Raw genomic sequence first — 18037 nt, 5'->3', positions numbered from 1 at the left:
AAAGATTTCGGTGTCCGAAAATTAATGATAAAACAAAGCAGTTTAGTATCCCTTTAAGTACATTTTTTGTTAGCAGCCCGCAATAAGACAATTTGTTAAATCATTAAGGGCCACTTGCACCAAACTCTGATCAATTTAATCGTTGATTAGTCCATTGGAATTGACCAATCGTATTTGTCGTTAATCAAAATTAACAAATGCGATTGGTTAATTCCTATGGAATAATCAACGATTAAGTTAATCAGAGTTTGGTGCAAGTGGCCCTAATTAATTTACTTTTCTCTCAGTTAAAGCAAAGAGCAGAGAGAGTCGAAAACAAGGTAATTAAACAAGGCCTAACTTTACAAATTTTTTGTCAAATAATCGATGTACACTAGCACTTACATGCATATCAAAGTATTACTTTTAATTAATATTTAATTATTAATTAATTTTATATTTATTATAAAATTCTAACGGTAAGAAACAAACTTGGAATTCAACTTAAAAAAATTGATATTAAATGTATCGATCTTTTATAAAAAATCGATTATAAAATGAGCAACGAAAAATCATATATGTAGCAAATGTCAGAAAAACAATTATAAAACAACAAAATTTGTGGTAGATATCTCATTATGTCATCTAGATAAACAAAATTTATAGTAAAAATCCATTTTCATAATAAGAAATGGATATTACTACTAATTCAAATCTTCGTTGAAATTATAAGATAACGTAATAGATTTTGTATAAGCTACCGATCAGGTATTTTAATGTTATCTTGATTTTTTATATTTTTATAATTTAAATTTTGCATGTCTGTCCGTCTCTCCCCTCCCTCTCTCTCTCTCTCTCTCTTTATCTCATTCTCTCCCTCTTTTCCTTTCTTCCTCTCTCTCTCTCTTAAATTATTAATCATTTAAAACCAAATTATTTTAAATTTTAGATTATCAGCAACAAATTTTAACAACGTAAATCACAAATGAATTTATTGCAACAAAATGATACAAACTTATAAGTCTTACCAATATTATAAGAAAGAGTCGTTTTTTACTACTAATCCTTAATTGTTTAATCAAAGATTTATTTAAAAATAATTGACTATTTTAATAACACAATTCTTTTTTACTTTGGTAACTTTCTTCTAAAATCTATTTCTTTTTACAATATAATGTTTTATTTTTTTTATGAACAGCATTATTTATTTAATTTTTTAATATTTATGTATTTTATCTATATTTCTGCATTTCTTTCAAAATTTCAAATTTTTTCAAAATTAAAAAAAAATTTTTTAATGCTTATAAAAAAATTTTATATTAATCTATTCTAGATATATAGAAGCTGATATATAACGAAGACGAAATAAATATTAAAACTGAAAAAAACTATTATACAATTCAACAATAGACACATGATTCTCTAAATTCTAAAATTAATTAAATAATCAAAAATAACTAATAAAGTTAAGAAAACGCAATAGAGAGATGCATATAATTCAATTAATCAGCGACTATCGTAATTATAAAAATAAGAACAAAATGCACAAAATTAAATATGTAAAAGACATTATACAAGATTTGGAAAACTATGGACCAGCTAGTTTAATACACATTGCTATTCTGAGTAACATACTTAAAAGACGCATTAATATATGGAATGCTAATGGTAATTTAAATAAAATCATTGGAAAAAAAAATTGGGACCATCTATAGATATTGAATATCACACGAACAATTCTGAACAAATTGGTAAGTTATTAATTAAATAACTTCAAAAAGAAATGAATAAAGTTGTTCTGATTTATAAAATTTTATGATTGATTTTAATTTAAAACAGTTACGTTTTAATCCAATTAAAATAAAATTGAAAAAATAATTTATCTTCTCTCTCAAAACAAACTTTTACCACAAGTCTTTTTTTCACATTAATGATTACGTAAAAAATGACACATTATCTGTACGAACTTGAGTTACTCGTGTTTCATTTTTTATTTATTTATAGTAATTAAAAAATTTTTTAATGTTAATTTATTTATAGTGATTTAGAAAATCTCTAAATATTCATAAACATTATAGTGATTTAGAGAATTTCTAAATATTTATAAACATATTTTCAAGCTATTTAAAAATGTTTGGTTATTTTGGAAAAAAACAAAATTTATACTAATTTATTATCCAAAATTAGTCATCAATTAAGTCCCATACAGCACAGAACATTAGTAACTACGTTGTAGCAATGTTGCAAACAGTGAGAAAAATGAGAGCAATTACACTGGTGATCTAATGATTAAGAAAATTGTGCTAATTCGCAGCACCATCACATCCATTTTTCGTACACGTAAAACTACGCATGATGTAAAGATATAATGTGAAACATCCCCGTGGAATCGTAGATGCGCACTCGTTCATATTAATGGCGAACCAATCGGTAACTTGCCCCAAATCGTGTATGCATATGTTTTTTTGTGTGTATGTTTTTTTATGTATGCGTATGTTTTGTTTGTCAATATTATGTTTGAATTTAGCGCAAATTTTGGTTTTAATTTTTGATTGGTTCTTCCTGCTATTATGCGTAATGTTTCACCTTATATTTTTCCTTATATTTTTACACCATAGAACTACGTAGTCATCCACTTTTTGAAAGAATAATACGCTATTTTTTTTTAGTTTACATTCGTGTTATATCCATAATTAAGGATATGCTGTATTTTGAATTTATGTTTACAAAGATTTTATATAAATATACATATATATATATATATATATATATATATATATATATATATATATTACTGTTAAATGATGTTTACGCAAATTTTCTTTATAGATACATTAAAATTACTAAAAATTGAATATTAATACTTAACCAACAATATAAAAAAAAATTAAATTTTAACATTATAAAATTTAAAGCAATTAAGAAGATGCTGGACTACCTTTCAAACTTGATTGAGGAAGAATCTATCGTGCACATTATTAATGAGTTTTTGTACATATTTCTTTTTTTTATAGATTTGGAAAATTTCTTCCAAAATTAAAATACACATATTAATATTAATCTATGAATTAGATTTTATATTGAGAACCAAAGAAATTTTGTTCATATTACTCTACTTATTGACTTCTACCAAATCCGCATTCACACACACATGAAATTTTCATGGACATTTTTCTCTTATATCAGAAGCTTTTAGCTGTTCTGAAAACACATTATTATTCTTTCCTATAATGACAACCTTGCATAAGTTATTTTGTATGTAAAGGGTCTTTAAAACTTAGTATTGAAGATGAAAGTTACGAGATGTCTGCACAAAAGTATAATTTTCTAATTTTTTCTTAGTTTTTAAAGAAAATTGTATCTAGCAGGGTTTGTTATTGTCTATATTTTAATTCTGGAGAAGGATTTGCAATTCTATGAAATCAATTATAAGCCAAGTGTATAAAAAGATAAATAGTGTTTAATTCTATCTTTGAGAGGATGTTAGAGTTGTCGTTAAAACAGACAACTCCAGCATCCTCTCAAAGATAGAAGATTAAATTAATAATACACACACACACACACACACGCACACACGCACACACACAAATCTATAAGTTTAACGTAAATAAGTAAACATAAATTAATGTTAAATAAACATTACTTATTACGTATTTAAAATGTACACGTAATCAGTATCGACAGATTTGAGGATTCGACACCGAGTCGCAGGTGTGGAGGGAAAAAAAACAAAAGGCAAGAATCATATATGAGCGTTCACTGAGTCTGCAATACCGTTTTTGCCTACAGAGCTTCTTCCTTTCCACAGCCGCGGTTCGGTACCAAATCATCAAATCTGGCAGCATCGCATGTAATTCGAAGATTACGCATCTTCCCTGCATAAAACGTCAAATTGAAAAATATTGAAAAACATTGACATTTTGTCAAAAAGCAGAATTCAGAAGAATTCAGAAGATATTCAAAAGATATTTGAATGCTTCTTATTGCGATTGAATGCGAAGAATTCAAAAGTTATTTAAGAGATATTCAATTGAATTTTTCGCATTCAATCGTAATAAGCATTCAAATAAATGCGAACCTTCGCATTAAAAAAGATTCACTTCTTCTGCTAATTATTATCGGATTCAGAGGCATACAAAATTTTATGGTTCTATTTTCAATATTGCACTGATACGTATTGGCCACAATCCAATCCGAGATTTTTGCAAAGCAGAATTTCCAATAAAATTTTGTGAATGGAGAACACTATTTTTGAATAAGATATTTTATGCAGGGTTCAACATATTTAAAACATATATATTTCATCGCTGTATTAGCACATTTACATATCATAAATATAATATTTAAAGCATTTTGTTATATATCTTAAATGGATCAGAGATATAATTTGTTGCTGTTATTCTGTAGTATGTGTAACGTATATGTATGATACTTGATATTATGTATATGAGATATATATGTCACTGTGCCTGCTAAGTGATCTAAGGTCTTTTCTTTCCCCGCTTTTTCAATCGTCTACTGCACTTCCCACATCAACCTACCTGTCTATTTAACTTCTCTACAGTCTGTCCTTAACTTTTTTTTATTCTTTCCATTTACTCCTTTCTCATTTTATCTCCTTTCTTATTTTCTGTATACGCATATCTTTTTGCCGCTTAATTTTGCACAAACTCACTCTACCCTTTTTTACAAACTTAATGACAAATTTTACTCTATTCAACTGGACACATAGGTTGTGTTATTTATAGAACTTTTAAGAAACATATTAAACATTTTGCTAAGTGACGCAAACAAAACTTTTGTTCACATAGCCATACATGTATACTATGCGCGTACACAAAATTGGGCACTTTTCAGTTATTAACATGAGAGTAATATTTAGAAAAAAAAAGTATTCGTATTTGTAAAATAGTTGAGTATCTCATATTTGGTATCCTTATCGTCATGTAATGTAATCCTTATCCTTATATAATATCATCAATTATCAAAAATTGGCAATTTTATAAAGTGTTTTAGCTTTTTTTTCTCTTACATGTATCATAAGGTTAATGTCCCTATTTCCGATGCCTATAAGGCCGACTCAACAAAAAAATGGCTTGAAAATAAATTTGATAAATAGTTTCATACTGGTGGATAGTTTAATCCATACACATTTCAAAAATCACAGATTTAATCTATTTTGTCAAATATTCTTTAGATACAGACGAATAAAATCGCGTTAGTGCGTGTCCCCTTTATTGACCAGCTGTACCGGATTATGACCGGACATGTCCTCATGATCGATCATCTTTTTTCAGAGTATGTAAGGCGAAAGTTTCAAGAACAAAACATAAAAATAAACATAGATCAACGATGAACATAAGAAATACACGTAAATCATGAAAATAATTATCTTATTTTAATTCAATGATATCAAACAATCAATATTAGTTTATCTAATTTTAACCATCGAATGAATAAAGAAAATGACAGTTTCCAACAGATTTTTGTTTCCAAATAAGTATGGCAAAGTGTTAATAACAAACTATTTAGCACTTGAATTATCCCTTACAACGGATTTTGAACAAAATACGTATTATTTACGCGACCGATTATTCTTAAAAATACCTCACTTTTAAGAATACGCGTGGATAGTGACGTGCAGCAAGAAATGCGAAAAATATATATGTTATTATTGTACTTACTCTGCACGTTACAATCCTTTCGTACTGCACGAATTACGGAATTTTTTCACTCCACTAATAAACATGTTGATGAATCAGCAGTTTTGTTAATAACGTTTCCCGTCAAAGTAATCGGTAGAAGAAGCATGGTTGGGAATAAAGACATTACCTTTCATTAAATATTTTTAAGTCAACATTTTACACATAAAAGTCTTGAATAAATTTTAATTTCTATCTCAACTTTTCTAAATCCTTTTCTAGGTCACTGGACCCTAAGAGGTAGCAAAGATCCCGACAACGTCACTATTGATTTAAACAGCTGCCTTTTTTCGGTGATCGGTTCTCAAATTGAGCAAGATACATTAAAACTTCGTAAATGGACTGTGTTAAAACTAAAGGACAATTTTCAGAATTTGGCCAAATGGTTAGACAAAATTCCGATGGGCAATGCAGGAGTATTCCTTATGATTGGCGGTGTAAACGGACACGAACCTAAAAGTTCGAGAAAAAGTCGCGAAGAAGAAAGGTACTCAAAAAGATACCCAGCACACAGTCAGGAAGAAGACGCTAGACAGCTTCTGGAAGATTCAGAGAACGTAAAAGGCGAAGGTGATGTTAAGGAAGATCTTAAGGAAGATCTAATTGATCTAATAGGTCATTCTAGAGAGAAGCATGTTGTAGAAGGAAGAAATGGAGGTGTCGAAGTTTATACTAGGATAAATAAATGTTCGGGAGTATTTGCTTTTCAGACAGAAAAAGACCAAGATTATGTTCTTCATAGGGCATTGCTATCAAAATCGGGTCAAAAAGCACTACATAAACTTGACAATATAGATATATTAACAGTAGAAATATCTGCTTCAAAATTAAAACAACAAGATTTCCAATTTCCTAAAGGAAGCTATTGGTATTCGGGACACATGATGATGTATGATTCAGAAATCGATCATATCAAATTAACATTAGGACATCATATAAATAAACGAAAAATAAAAAATGCAAAGCCTCATATAGTTTTTATTTACCCAATCTTTAAAGCGGACAAATTAATAAGATGTACTGAAGGGAAACTTCGTGAATATCGTACATATATAAAAGATCTAACTAGTCACAAATATATCCTTGCATCTACATTTGGAAATCTTGAAGACTTTCTCACAAGAGATGGATACTCAAAAAGATACATACCATCTACAGTAGACAAAGCTGAACAGATTCTGAACAATTCAGAAGGCAAGTTCTGCGCAGATGATCCTAAGAACCCACTAATTTCAGATTTGAAAAAAGGCCATGCTAGAAGCGGGCATGTAGAAAGAGAAAGCAATGGTGTCGAAGCTTATAGTAAAAAAAATAAATGTGAAGAAAAAACTGCTTTTCGGTCAGAAGAAGATCAAAACTATGTCCTTCGTAGAGCATTGCTATCAGTAGGGGGTCAAGCAGCACTAGTTCTTCTTAACAAAAAATTGTATGTAGAAATCGGTGTACCAGCTTCACAATTATTTGAAAACGGTGTCTCATTTCCTACAGGAAGCATATGGCATAATGGACAAAAAAAACGTGATAAATTACAAATCGAAAAAGTCCATGTATCTTTAGGGCATCATAGAGGTGATGAAAAGAACAATAGTGCAGAGCCTCTTGTAATAACTATGTTCCCAGTATTGGAAATTAAAACAAAAAGAGATTTATGTCACACAGGTAAAGAACAAGAAAAAGCTCAAGCTGCTCCTAAAACTGCCTCTGCAACTACATCTAAACCTGCTTCTCAAACTCCTCCTAAACGTGCTACTGGAGCTACTCCTAAAATTCGTAAAACTGCTCCTAAAACTGCCTCTCCAACTACATCGAAACCTGCTTCTAAAACTCCTAAAACTGCTCTAAAAACTGCTACTGGAACAATTCGTAAAACTGGCCATGTAACTACTCTTGAAACTGTTCATAAAATTACTCCTACATCTTCTCGTAAACCTACTTCCAAAATTACTCGTAAAACTGCTCCTTAAATTACTTCTAAAACTGCTTTTTAAACTGCTTTTAAAACAATAGAAATAAAGAGAAGTTCTAACTGTGGAGCTCCGAATGGGGAGCGGGTTGCAAGGAAAGTTCTTGTAAACGTGAAAGCATTATATCACGCGGTAACTGTCAGAATACACATACATATGTACAAAAATACACATGTAATACGTATAAAATATAAAGTATTTAAATAAATATAAAATTGCATTGGCATTTTTTTTACAAGCCTGATGTGTTTTAGTCAAACAGGTACTAACGATAAGAAACAGACCGCGTAATGTTGTGCAACAATACTTGATTTATCAATAAAAAATCATTATAAAAAAATAATACGGGCCAGAAGTAAGATGAGAAGACATATAAGAAGCATTTTTATTCTTACAATCTTACTTCTAGCCTCACCTCTACAACCACCGTCACAACACAAATAAACGCATAAATTGCACAAAAAGACGTCGAGTATAAATCGTTTAATAATGAATGTAATATATTGATTATAAAACTGATTAATTATAAAATAAAAAATAAAATGTATTAATAAAACAAGCAATAAAATTGGGAACAGCTGAGTGAGAGAAAAAATGACATTATTTTGTCACCAAGAGAATAATAAAGAAAACTAATTACAAAATTATGTATAAATTTTTATAATTGCTTTTTCTCCCTTACGAATTTCTTTGCGTTATCTCTGTTCTCGTCCGTACGCGATGTCTCCGACCTCACATCCATAGAGTCTTATTTTGGCTTTTTCTCTCTTTTATCCGTTACATTCACTCATTTTGACTTATTATGTGTGAAACAATAATAACCTTGCTTATATATTGCAATAATTTAATCTTTTTTAAAAAATTAAATATTTAAATTTTAATAAATGTAATATTTCTATTATAATATTTTACGTAACAGTCATCAAAAGAGCACAATATGATAGTTTTAATAAAACAACGGTTAAAAATTTTAATTCTTAAAGGTAATATTATATCAAAATATTATAATGAATAAACATTATTAGTACATTAATTATATCAAGCAAAGTAAACATATCAATGAATTATTGTGGATTGCCTATCGGTTTGCATTGGATCTTAGTAATGAATATAATTTTTCTATTATATTAAATTTCTTAGCTTTATTTTGAACTGTGTGCCAACAGGTTTCTGCTTAGTAACTGCAGTAAGTTAAAATAAAAAAAAAAGTTTATTTTACTTTAACTTGTTGTTTACATCAGTGCATCGAGAAAGACGTTGTGTTTCTGACGAAACCTTTTAGCGCGCAGTTTAAGATAAAGCTAAAAAATTTAATTTAATAAAAAAATTATTTTCATCGCTAAGACCCCATGCAGACCGATAAGCGATCCACAATTTATTCATATACATATAACAAATAAAATTATATTTTTTTAAGAAAAATTAAAACTATACAGAAAATTCTTTATGCAAACTAATTATGTCTATTGAACTGTTGTGCCCCGTGGGTTTTGAGACATTATTGAGGGGGAATGCTGTCGTAACTCTTCGCGGGATCAGATGCAATTTTTGAGTATATTCCATGTACATACCATGAATGAGTAATGTATATCCTCGGAATATATCCTATGTACATATTATGAATGTAAATTGCACATTCTTGAAATATACATTATGTATTCTGACGACAACGTTACCCTTCGATCCCGCGGTAGGTCAGAGAGGCGTGCCGAAAATGGATTCAGACGTTACTCGGCATCGTAATAAGTTTATATCTCTACTAATTTCCGAAAATCTCGATAATGGGCGCCAGGCGCGGTACTTTGCACCACACAAAATTCACTAATGCTTAATCATCCACAATAACACGATATGCTTCGGTTGGCCAGCGGTAGAGGGGCGGGTCTTTCTATAACGTAGAGCCGAAGAGAGGAAGCATTTCGCACAAAATGGACACCGCGATTAAATTATAGAAAACATGTAAATATATATTTCGTAAGAATATACAGGATTGGAAATAATATAGTACGCGGTACAGAGAAATTCAGATACGCGATAAGTTCGTACAGCCAGTTAATTACAGCGGTTCTTATTTCATACTTTCCGATAATTTTGATAGTCACTACACGCCAATACGCAAGTCTCCTCGAGAATTTTCGAGACACACGTGATAATTATTCGGACTTTACCACGACATACGATAATGCGGTACGACTTGAAAGTACTTTACGATACTCAGTATTCAAGGTTCTCAATATAATTCCAACCGTTACAAGGTATAATACAATGATAGTTGACTCGACTTTATCTACACGATACAAAATATTTTTCGACAATGATTTGGTACAATGCACGATACAAGGTGACTGTCCGCGGCCGCTCAGGCGAGGGAAGAGATCTCGGACTCGCGACAAGTTCGCGAAATTCTTCACGCGAATACGCGAGATATACGAAATAAATACCGAAAGTAGAAAATAATATATACCCAAGGAGATTCGAAGCCGGCCGATCTGCCGCACGTGGCTGAGGACACACAATATCTTTGTTCTCCTCTCTCCAATATGATTCCGCGCTCTCTGAAAGAGAGATGGCACGATAATTAAACGCAGAGGAGGATGGCCGGGACCGATCTCACCTACTGAGATATATCCTTTTTATTTATTAGAAAGTGCACTTTGTTCACGAGAAGGGTAAAAACTGCTACGCCACGTAACAGTGGTAGTAAAAAGGAATACTTTTCACATTCTTTATATACATAGAATATGAAATATCCATATATGTATGTACATAATATATGTATAGAATGTTCTAATGTTTATTGGAATACAGATGTTACGTACGATTCATACAATATCCTACATATATCCATAAATGTATCTACGACAGCGTATATCGCATGTAAATACATTTTATGTAAATACATAGAATATACATGAAATATATGCTATATGTATATTTACGCCGTAATCTCGGTTGAATATACAAATAATGTATATCTACAAGATATTTTATGTACATTTATATATTTTTTTTGTATGTCACAGTATATACAGTATATTTTTTTACATTATGGATGTCCAATGTATGTACACTGTATATACAATCCCAACAAAATTACCTTTTTAAAAAAAAGGTATAAAAAAGCACCAAATATACGCGTGCAAGAAACGTCTGCAAAAACCTATTCTTGTACAAAATAATTTTAATTTGGCATTACAAATGTATGAAATTTTAATAAAATTATCTTTTCCCCAAAGAAGAACAAAAATTATATTTTCTTTACAAAAGTAATGATATGAAAGAATGCGCCAACTATGAAAATGGATGTTCATACGAATTAGAGAAAATATTTATTTGTAATACTTGAACAAATAAGTATTTGTAAAAGTAGATGTTCTAATTCGTATAAACATCCATTTTTATAGTTGGCGCATTTTTTTCATATCATTACTTTTGTAGATAAAATATATTTTTTGTTCTTTTTAGGAAAAAATAATTTTATTAAAATTTCATATATTTGTAATGCCAAATTAAAATTATTTTGTACAAGAATAGGTTTTTGCAGGCGTTTCTTGAGCGCGTATACTTGGCGTTTTTTAATACCTTTTTTTTAAAAAAAGTAATTTTGTTGGGATTTCATTGACACTGCCACGCTGATAAATTAACCCGTTAGAGAAACTCGGTGTTTTATATTTATCTCTCCGGCGTTAACCGCGGCAAAGCGCATTCCACGCGTAGCATATCAAGACAAAAATATACATGTAAAATAAATAATTTCAAATATTAAATTGCATTAAGATGCAAATTAATCCGATCTGCTTATCCCGCGGGTTTTAATGCGCCTGTATAACTTTCGTTTACGACGACGTCCCTTTTTTCCCCTCTCGTCTCCTTACGCGCATACGACGTGCTCCCGAGCTTCTCCTCCTTCTTTTTTTTTCTTTTTCGTGAAAAGAAACGTACACCACCGCGCCCGGGAAAATAATCGTGTCAATTAATGACGAGGTTGCGCCGCAGCGTCATGCAATCTCTCATCTGACGTGCGCGAAGATAAATCTTATTTAAATGAGTAGCACGCAGAAGGCGAGGAAAAAAAACGGTACCGTTTTGTGCTCGAGTGTCGCGTGTGACTGTGTTTACTCGCTCAAAAAGTCGTTTCGCCATCCGGTTTACTCTCGCACGCTCGTCGCTCGTTACCTTTCCGTATATACCTTCCGCTCCTCTTCCTGTTTGTTTCCAACTTTCCGTGTCATTCCTCCATCGCCGATTTGCACACTTGTGTCGCTTCCGCGTGTGCGTCCCTTCCTTCCCCCCGTTTGGAATGACACACGACGATACGTTATGTTTACCGTCTATAAAATAGCGTAACAATTCAGATGTAAATTTTGTACCTCTGTTTCTGTAAATTCAGTTAGACTTCAATTCTCTGCCGTCTACACCTACGCGGAGAATATTCTCTTAGAATTTACCTTTAGTAAATGGACTTTGAAGAGTTTTAGTAAAGTTTAAGATTTAAATTATAAAATAATTTGTTTGAATTTTATTAAAGATGTAAAGTTCTTCAATTCTACGATTATCGTGATTTTCAGAGTAAATTACACCCTCCGCGTACACAATTCCCCTGCAATTTCCTGCATTTAGCGCGAGCAATCTTTCAGAAACAAACCTTCCCTTATGCAGCTTCGTGTCGATACAGGCCAATAAATTGCATTCGATCGATAATGAAAACATCGCCAGGAGAGGTGTTAAAGCGACGTGTGTAAGAGTTACGTCACCACGAGAGTTCATAAATCGCAATTCGCGACGCGCGACCATTTCTCTCCATTCTCTCGCACTTCTTTCCCTTTCCTTTTTTTTCTCCTCCCTTTCTCTCTCCTCTCTTCATTCTCGTTCCCGTCGTCGTCGTCGTCGTGCGTCCAGACCGAGTTAAATTGGCATGAAGCGTAACTGGTGTCCACTCTTCTCTTCCTCTTCTCTTCCCTCCTTGTTTTATCTTTTATTCTCTTTCTCTTTCTGTTTTTTATGCAATGTATCACCACACACACTCGCGCGCGCACTCTCTTTCTTTCTCGCCGCGATTCACCTCTCGCATTCTCCTCGCCTCCCTGCCGGCTCTGCGCTGCGGAGCTCGGCGGAGCAGTAGCTTCCGTATCGCGCTTTAATTACTATCGCGATCCCGTTTTTTTACAGTACTTTTATTAATTGAGAAGCCCCGTGCGTGTGCGTACCGCTCCGAGCACGCGCACACGCTCGCGGACAATAACGTGTATACTTATCGAAGCCACGCGTCCCACCGTAACAAAAGACGATTACGGTACCCGATTCGTCGTGGTCACACGCGTCGCGGGTCCTCGCGCACCGGCGACAATCAAACGTTCAGCGTAAAACCCGCAATTATTTTCCGGGCGACGCCGCGCCGTGTCGCCCGTTCGTAATCAAGATGAACTCGTGATCGTAGCTTGCTCCTAATTGGCGCCTCGCGCGATATGAGTAGCGTACAGCTCCACGACCGCAACCGGAGTCAAAATTATCTATAACTATTTTATCTCTTGTTTAAAATTGCATAGAATAGCAATTGGAAAATCATAAGTCGATCAGGCATCAATTTTCTCAGTAAGTGAAAAAGAAATCCGCGAATAAATTAAGATTCTTACGATAGTCGGTTTCAATGGAACGGTGTATCCAATGATTAGCATCTCTCGCGAAAGGGCGAGATTAACTCATCGCCTTTAACAGTCAATTCAAGATCAAGGTTCAATTTGCAAGCCGCGATTATACGAAACAAAAGAATCGCCCTGCGATAGAACGTATTAAGGCATCTCATTCTTATGGTAGTGCGTCTTCCTTGCCTTCCTGTTTTCGTTCAACGTATAATCGCAAAGTTTGATATTAGCATTAACAGACAGAGTTTCTGGAGTTATTTTTTGCAATATTTTAATTCGGCAAGGTGGTACCGTTTTAGTCCGCGCATACAGAAATATCGAATACAGCATACGGCATCTTTTTCTTTTTTTTTTTTAATTACATTTTCAGGCGCATTTTTCCCACCCTAAAGTCTTTTGAATTTGATTAAATAGGATTTTAAGAGCGTTCGTGTTTAATGAGAGCTCTAACAATACATTTATTTCATAACATCCGACGGCACGGAACGGATTTATTGTCGGAAGGATGATAAGAAATTTGCAACTTTCGCACGGAAGGCTTCCGCGCGAACACAGCGGCACCTCCTCCATTTTTTTTACCGGCAAATTATTCGATTGTTTCGCAATCTTAACGATGTAAATAATTGCTTTCTGGTCGCACGCCCCCCGTTCATGTCTTAGATCGCGAGATGTCAGTTAACGAACTGCGATCCTCCTGCAAACAGGGTGCTATGCAAATGATCCTCGCCGTTCTACATGGATTACGGCGGATAAGTGCTAGTCAGTCAGAAACAGAAACTTCCTTCCTCGTTGATGTAACCCCATTAACATAAGGTAATGAAGAAAATGGGTGTAAATAGAAAAAAATAGCGTAGGATGGTAAATTAGCGCGTGATAGCCTGTACACGATGTTTCGCTAATGATACAATCTATCTTCTAAAACTGAACAGCGATTATAAGATTTTATGTCGTGCATAACTTGATTATATCACGAGCGTACATATTGCGTCTTAACAGATTCTCAGAAATTCATAACGCCGTCGGCGTTCCCTAAGATTGAAATCCGGAAATTTTACCGGAACAAATGCGAAACTTTAGGAGAATAATGTACATACTACATATAGTATATTGAATCAGGCTATAATGAAAATACCGTTCAACGGACGGGTACGGAATCCGAAAAGAATCAGCCTAAAAGTTTCAAGGCACCTAAGGGTACCGCTAGAACGCCGAGTCATAAAATATTTGAGGAACGGAACTTTGCGCTCAGCGAGCTCGCAAATCCCTTTGCAGGATGTGGCAATAATTACGCCTAAATACCGTGTTACATATTAATGAATAAAATCTAAAGTACAATGGTATTTGTTTGGTCTAGAAAGCCAGAAAACAAACCGTAATCATTACGCAATAATATTTCTGCAAGCTTAAAACTTAATAAAACTAAAAAAGCTGTTTTTCTGTTACATGAGTTCCGTATTAAGTTAATTTAATAAATTATTTAATAAAATTAATAAATTTAATAAAATATAAAAATTAACATCAATGTTCTAAATAATTAAAAACAAATAAAACAATAATGAGGTTAGAAATCAACCTTATCTTTCACATCAAAACATGTGATTTCATGTTTTACGTTAATCATAACTGACGATGGCCTGAACCAATCGAAACATTTGTTTGTCTTTTATTTTGTACTGTTTAAAAAAATTTTATAATTATTTAAATGAACATTGTTTACTAAGTATTTTATTTTTAATAATTTTGCAGCACGGAATTTTCGGTATTCTATTTTGTGGCAATAACTAAATAGGAATAAGCGACAATTTACCAAATTCTTTGGATACGTTGTTTTGACCAAAAAACATTTTGCATAAATAATTAGCGAAATTAGCGTATCTATAAAAAAAGTCACCTGCACATGCGGGTCTGACACATTCGTGCGGGACTTTACATGCTCGCTACATTAAGTGTTATCTTCGTCTTTCGTAATAGCTCTCTGGAGCCTCTCAAGTCGTTCCTAACACTTTTCTTTTTTTCAGGTGAAAATAATCAGACAGGCATGTTTACCGATTTTATCATTACGAACAGATGTTGCGTTACGTCGGAAAACCGTAGACCCACGCGCACAATCGGAGAGACTCGAGGATGCACATCTCTGTATCACGCGTTTATTCATACGAAGGATAATTTAAAATTAATCTAAAACCTTTCACCGCGACGCACGGCACACGTGCGATTACTATAATTTCGTTCATCTAATTTACATGGCTCGTCAAAGATCGTCGAGGCACGCTTGGCGTCTCAATTAGAGATCGGACCGTAATTATCCCCGTCCTATCGCTCGAAGCCCGCGCGACGCGCCACGCGCGTCCGTCCGTCCGTCCGGCCGTTCGTTCGGGGAATCAAAAATTGCGGAGGGGCAAGGAGAAGGGGCAGAGGTCAATTGTTCAGAAGTTTCCACGCGACTGACGTTTCCGCCGGATCGATAATTGCTGTCACCTCGCGTTTGTGCATTCCGCGAACGGAACGTCGGAGGCGGCTGTCTCTAATAACCACGAGCCCCCTGAGAAGATATTACGGCAGATATTACGTGACGGGTCGCATCGAAGCATCCTATCCCCCTCCCCCCCCCTCCCCCCCTCCCCCTTGATACGTAAAGATACGAGCGGCATTGGAAGATTCAGCGAACCTCTTCGGCGATGTGTCTTCCTTCGAGAGTAAAGCGAATATATTTGCGCGAGATTCGATAACGGTAACGCGGATAAAGAGAAGATATTTCCTCCTCAATCAATTTCACCACGACTGGAACCTGCGGTGTGTGCCGCATACCGCGTTTTAGGGACGTGCCACAAACCGCGCCCTCGTTTCACGCGGGGCGTTTCATCGCGGATTTATAATTGCTCGCGCGTGAGGGACGATAATTATTATCCGCCGCAATATTTGCAGCGCCGCGATGTAGACCGGCTATTTAGAGACGGGAATTTCCACGGGGCTCCTCACAGTTAGAACCTCCTTATCGGATCGTTCGAGCATTCATCGCTCGGGAAAACTGCCGAGTTTCTCGTCGGACACTCGGGTGGATCCTCTGCTATTAAATAAAATGAAATAAAATAAAACAAAAAGGCGCGGCGGGCACGAAAGCGTCGCTGTCAGTCCGCGATAATTGCCGGCCGATATACGACGCGCCGGGCACGCGTTTCTCGAGCGTTTTAATATGGCAACGGTTGAGGCCGTGCGTTTCTCTAAATGGTTAAACAAAATACAGTTACGCGGAGGAAAATGAAATCGCCGTAAAATGGAGTCACGTTGTATGCCCGATTCAAATGAGACTTTATTACAGTTCACTACGATGAATACGGATAAAATTGCCTTTGCATACTAGCAGCGCGGGTCTCTGATGTCAAATCAAATGGTATTCGCGCAGAAACGAGTCGCGTACCGTTATAACCCAGCGAGCGTCAGCGCGAGCCACAATTTTCTGTGTGCCTGCCGGTGCCTATAATACGTGGCGCGGCGCAGGGGAAAATCCGTTCGAGAACCGCCAGGTATGCTTCCCCCAAATTGTCAAGGGTCTTTACGAAACGATGTAAAGACGCATTCCCCTTCCCTCCCCCTCCTCTTCTTTCTTCATCTTACAACTTTATTACGGATTATTATACCGTTACGCAATTCAACTACCGCGCGCATGCTCCGCGTGTCGTCATTCGACGAGGAGGAGAAGGAGGAGGAGGAGAAGACCGACCCAAGTAATAGTAATTTTCGCCTTCCCGCTCTTGCGTTTCGTCGCCTTCGTCGAGGCGCGGAGGAGATCTTCCGGCATCTCTCCGGCGCGGGAGCGGAGAAATTTCCGAGACATCGCAGTGTACGCGATCGAATTATCCCCGGATCATCCGGAAGAAGAGAGAGAGAGAGACGCTGCGAGGGTACTTACACACCGCGCGCGCGCACCTGGTATCACTTGGTCCTGGGAGCTCAAATCGACGCGGATGCGCGCCGGACGAGAGAGAGAGAGGGCAGCCGTAAAGTCGGATTAATCTCCGGCAATTTATGGAGCATTATCCGCCGACCTTCCGGTACGCGAACGGCTATTAAGGTAGATGAATGTACACCGCCCGAGGGGGCAGGCGAAGAAACGGGAAGAGGACGACGCGCGAGAGACCGATGAACGCTGGGCCAGGATGAGGAACGCAACGGACGGACGGACGGATGGCCGCGTGTTGCGTGCGTGTACATACCCACGTATACATACGCACGTTGCAGTTGCGTGCGGCAGCGTCGCTCGCTCGTACCTCATTCAATCGCGGGATAGCGTTACGGACGAGGATGCGAGGAGACTCGTACGCACACCTGGAAAAAGTACGCGCGCCAGTTACGCGTATTAGCTCCGAACACACGCGACTGCGAGCGTTTCGGAAGGTGATTGGCGGAACATGACGGTGCGCAAGAAGCTTAAAATCTCTCTATATAAGCGAGCGAAGGGGCAGGAGACGAAGTTTAATATTAAACGAGGGGGGACTTAATGCGTCCACGTGAGGGATGGAAAAAAGGAGGACGGATTTTTGGCTTTCGCGAGGTCGATTCGCTATTATTCGCCATTAAAACGCCATCAGGCCGGCAGCCGCCACGCGTGGACCGAATTGGCGCGCGGCGGCGAGTCGACGACGTTTGTATAAAACTCGAAACAATGCGCGATAATAAAAAGCATCCACCGCAGGAAGGGAAACGAATCCGGGAGATGCGCGCTTCGCTTCTCTGCCGCAATATCCTTTAC

The 18037-nt window shown here is 35.7% G+C and overlaps 1 protein-coding gene across 1 annotated transcript; it reads left to right on the top strand.

Annotated features, from left to right (window-relative positions):
* Positions 1–1661: 1661 nt before the first annotated feature.
* Positions 1662–8224, top strand: LOC118646005. The gene is made up of 2 exons (XM_036288186.1): positions 1662–1730; positions 5904–8224. Exon 2 carries the CDS (start codon positions 6083–6085, stop codon positions 7643–7645), a length of 1563 nt encoding a protein of 520 aa, XP_036144079.1. The 5' UTR covers positions 1662–1730; positions 5904–6082; the 3' UTR covers positions 7646–8224.
* Positions 8225–18037: the final 9813 nt, after the last annotated feature.

The sequence above is a fragment of the Monomorium pharaonis genome, chromosome 6 (assembly GCF_013373865.1).
Source record: "Monomorium pharaonis isolate MP-MQ-018 chromosome 6, ASM1337386v2, whole genome shotgun sequence".
In the NCBI taxonomy this organism is placed as follows: Eukaryota; Metazoa; Arthropoda; class Insecta; order Hymenoptera; family Formicidae; genus Monomorium; species Monomorium pharaonis.
The sequence above is the reverse complement of the archived record's forward strand: the minus strand, read 5'-3'. Positions and strand labels throughout refer to the sequence as shown.